A 3,510-nucleotide genomic window follows, 5' to 3' on the forward strand; every position below is an offset into this window, starting at 1 on the left:
ACTGTCACCAGGACGGGCAGCTACACCGTTCGCTTGACGGTGTTGGGACTATTTTGGACTTCTGTGGCAGAGTCATAGCTCCATTTAACGCCTTTTCTGATTTTATACTTTCATGCTTCCTTTCTTCGTTGTTCCCTTTCTATTCACATTACATAAACACTTGTTTCAAAGCAGTGGGGGAGGCTCATTCCAAACCATTAAACAGCAGCTACATGCACGATTTTTCAAGCCATATGAGATTAAAAAATCTGTATATTATTTGGGGAAAACCATGGAAAGTGCTAAGGGGTAAAAAAAATCATCCTGTAGAGTCTTTGTATCTAATTGTTCGTCATCATTTTTGAAACTAGAGCACAAAAATGCTTATATAAAATAGTAACATTAGACCATTTTGCCTCTTCTTAGTACTCAATCTTGATCTTTTTTTATTTTTTTTTTATGTACACGAACCAGGACATTTATGTCTGAATTATTGATTTTTTCCCCCCACCTAATGACTCCACTTTATGTTTTGCAGGATATCTTATTTCCATACATCAGGGAGCATCTTGAGGAGTATTTGTCTACTCACTGGGAGGAGGACGAGTGCAAACAAGATGTTCATCTCCTAAAGAAACAGGTAAAGGAGGGACGAGCTTTCGTAATTTAATCAAATTTAAAGAACAAAGCTCTTGTCTAGTGTCAGCGGCTCGGGGAGTGGATGAGGGAGGACTTTGGCCCTCGACGTGTATGTCAGTGTATTAGGACAGAGACTGTTGATTAGTTCTGATCAACTAATCTGGTCATTGTTTTCTTGATGAAACAACTAATCATTTGGTCCATAAAACACCAGACAAACTATGTCCATCATAATTTCCAAAAAGAATACAAGTTGGCATATTCATGTTGCTTGTTTTAACCAACAGTCCATAACACACAGGTTTTGTTAAGTATTGTTTGAGATTAAGAAAACTAGGAAATATTAACCTTTAGGAAAATGGAGTATTGGCATTTTTGCTTGAAAAAATGATTTATTGATTATAATATAGAATATACTGTAAATGCTAGTTTCAGCTCCACAGTGTGTATTAATATACTGACAAATATGCTCAGTAAATATTTTTCCAATAAACCAATACATTACATTTTGTAGAGAACTGTTTTATTTCAAATGAGATTACATCCTGATTCACCATTTTATATTTTGGTAATTTGCACAGATGATGGATTTGTTGTATTTTTATCATAAGATTTCAAAACATTTCCAACCAAATCTCAATGTCAATTTGTCTAATTACATTTGATTTCTCCTAAAATTGGGCACAATGGTTACAAATGATTTTACTTTCTACAGTGTTCACACAATATGGATGGAAACACTCATAAATTAGAGCAGGAAGTCAAAAGTTTAACCTCAGAGTCCATCTTACATAACAAATACGTCAGGTTGCAGGACTTTGCAGATTGTCCTGCAAAATGTAGTTTATTTAAAGAAAGTCTGGGGGTAGAAATTAGGCAACTTAACGGTTTATGCCACTGGCCAGATTTAGCTTTGCAGCGAGTGTGATCCCATCTCTTGTCTGCTTAGTACTGCTGATAAACACAAACCAAAAGTATTGTTTTCCAACATGTTTCTTCTTAGAACTCAGGCCGATGCTGGGGTGGATGGACTGTAACCCAGACGGTTCACTTTTGATTCCTCAGTTTTACAATCAACATTTATCCTCTTATTCTGCAGCAACACACTTGCTTAGTAATGCTAGAAAAGAGTCTAATTAACGTTGGGGGGCTGGTTCTGAGCTGCGAGTCGGGGGAGACTCGGGACATGGAGGAGAGGCAGGACAGCTGCTAATGAAGATGATCAACCAGCAGACTAAACAACGGGCAGAGTGGATTTCAAACAGGGTGTTTTATAGTCAGGGACCTGGGAATCTGGAAAAAAAATAGTCAGGAGTTCTGAAGCTGGATATATTGTTCCGGAGGGGGCTTGTTCCGTTTTCAAAAGACCACATAAAACCTTGACAGTGCTCCCTCTTTTTGCACTCACTCCCCTATACAGAAATAATTTAATTTAAAGGTGCTCTAAGCAATGTTGGGTGACGTCACTTCTTGTTGCCGTTCAAAGTGCTGTCAAACAAAACGGAGGCTATCTCGCCCCTCCCTCCTCCCGTTCCCTCCCACTCTCTTACACGCACTAACCCCCCCAACCCTTCTTGTCGGTTGTAGGCTGGATGACTTTGTGTATGCTTCATGGTGCAGGTTGACACAGTTTGTTTGTTGCTGTTTGTGGACCCTGGGCTGTCAACACAGAATGTGTTTTTTACAGTGTCTTCTTGGGACATAATGTTGTAGCCTAAAAAACGTGTGACATCGCTTAGAGCACCTTTAAGTCTTAAATAGTCTAATCATTTTGTCTGTAGTATTGAGACTTTTTCAAATGTGATCCAAAACCTGGTGAAAAAGCACGTGGTGCTCTTGATACCTGAGGATTTTAATGGTGTTCCCTTAGTAATGAAAGCCTGACTGTTGTTGCAGATTGAAGAGGACATGAGACAGCATCGGTCTTGCCCTGTCCACACCGTGGACCAGACGGTTCACACAGACGAGGAGAAGGCCATTAGGGAAGTGATGGATAATGTGCTGTGGCAAATGGCAGCAGACAGGAAGTCAACAGCACTCAAACAGCTCCAGGGGCACATGTGGAGGGCAGCTTATTCATCCGGGAGAATCAAAGGCGAGTAAGTACCCTGATCATTTTCCTCTCTTCAAAACTTCAGTTGTTTATACATCTCCTCTGTTCAAACATTAGTCATGACTTGGCAAGGGTTCTAGAAATGTAGGGGCATTTTCAATCCTGAATCAGTGAGTTTGTAAACTTGAAACAATTCCCCTTGGTTCGGTTTTGTTTCAAACCTTGAAAAAAATCCAAGCGTACCAAAATGCATCATTACAAATCAGGCTGAAATGTTCCCTCTGCTTATTGGTCGGATGTGTCAGGGGCGGGAGCAAAAAAAAGTAAACACAGGAAGAAGGTCCTGTGTTCTGGACTGGTGTGTAATTCTTGCATCTCCAGTCAAAACAGCTCAGTTCATTTAAATAATCTGACACTGACGGGCGAGGGACGTTACTACGTCTGCTCTGCTCACCAACACTTTGCTCTACAGTCTATTTCTTTTCTTTTAAAAAATCTGTTGAAAATTACACAGGAAATACATAGAATAAAATGTATATTGGTATAAAGCAGCTTTATAAAAGTAATTAAAGTAATGTTTAATCTTCTGATTTTGTTGCAAACAGGGTGTACCAGGATGTTATTCCATCCATCAAAAGATGGAGAGAACAGGGACTAAAAGTGTACATTTACTCGTCTGGAAGCGTGGAGGCACAGAAACTTCTGTTTGGATACTCTGTGGAAGGAGATGTTTTAGACGTAAGTACAGCCGCCTCCCTCATCGTGTGTTTAATACTCACGAGAAGATTAACATATCTCAATACAAACAAAGTTAACCATACCTGTCTTTTTTTTTTTTT

At 39.4% G+C, this 3,510-nt stretch overlaps 1 protein-coding gene across 1 annotated transcript in view; it reads left to right on the forward strand.

The window, feature by feature from the left end:
- The window catches only part of enoph1 (enolase-phosphatase 1), a 6,804-nt gene that overhangs the window by 474 nt on the left and 2,820 nt on the right, over window positions 1-3,510 (forward strand). Inside the window, exons 2-4 of the mRNA XM_032539200.1 lie at window positions 518-619; window positions 2,515-2,717; window positions 3,277-3,409. Coding sequence (XP_032395091.1) covers window positions 518-619; window positions 2,515-2,717; window positions 3,277-3,409 — 438 coding nt within the window. The remainder of the gene's footprint in view (window positions 1-517; window positions 620-2,514; window positions 2,718-3,276; window positions 3,410-3,510) is intronic.

The sequence above is a fragment of the Etheostoma spectabile genome, chromosome 16 (genome assembly GCF_008692095.1).
Source record: "Etheostoma spectabile isolate EspeVRDwgs_2016 chromosome 16, UIUC_Espe_1.0, whole genome shotgun sequence".
In the NCBI taxonomy this organism is placed as follows: Eukaryota; Metazoa; Chordata; class Actinopteri; order Perciformes; family Percidae; genus Etheostoma; species Etheostoma spectabile.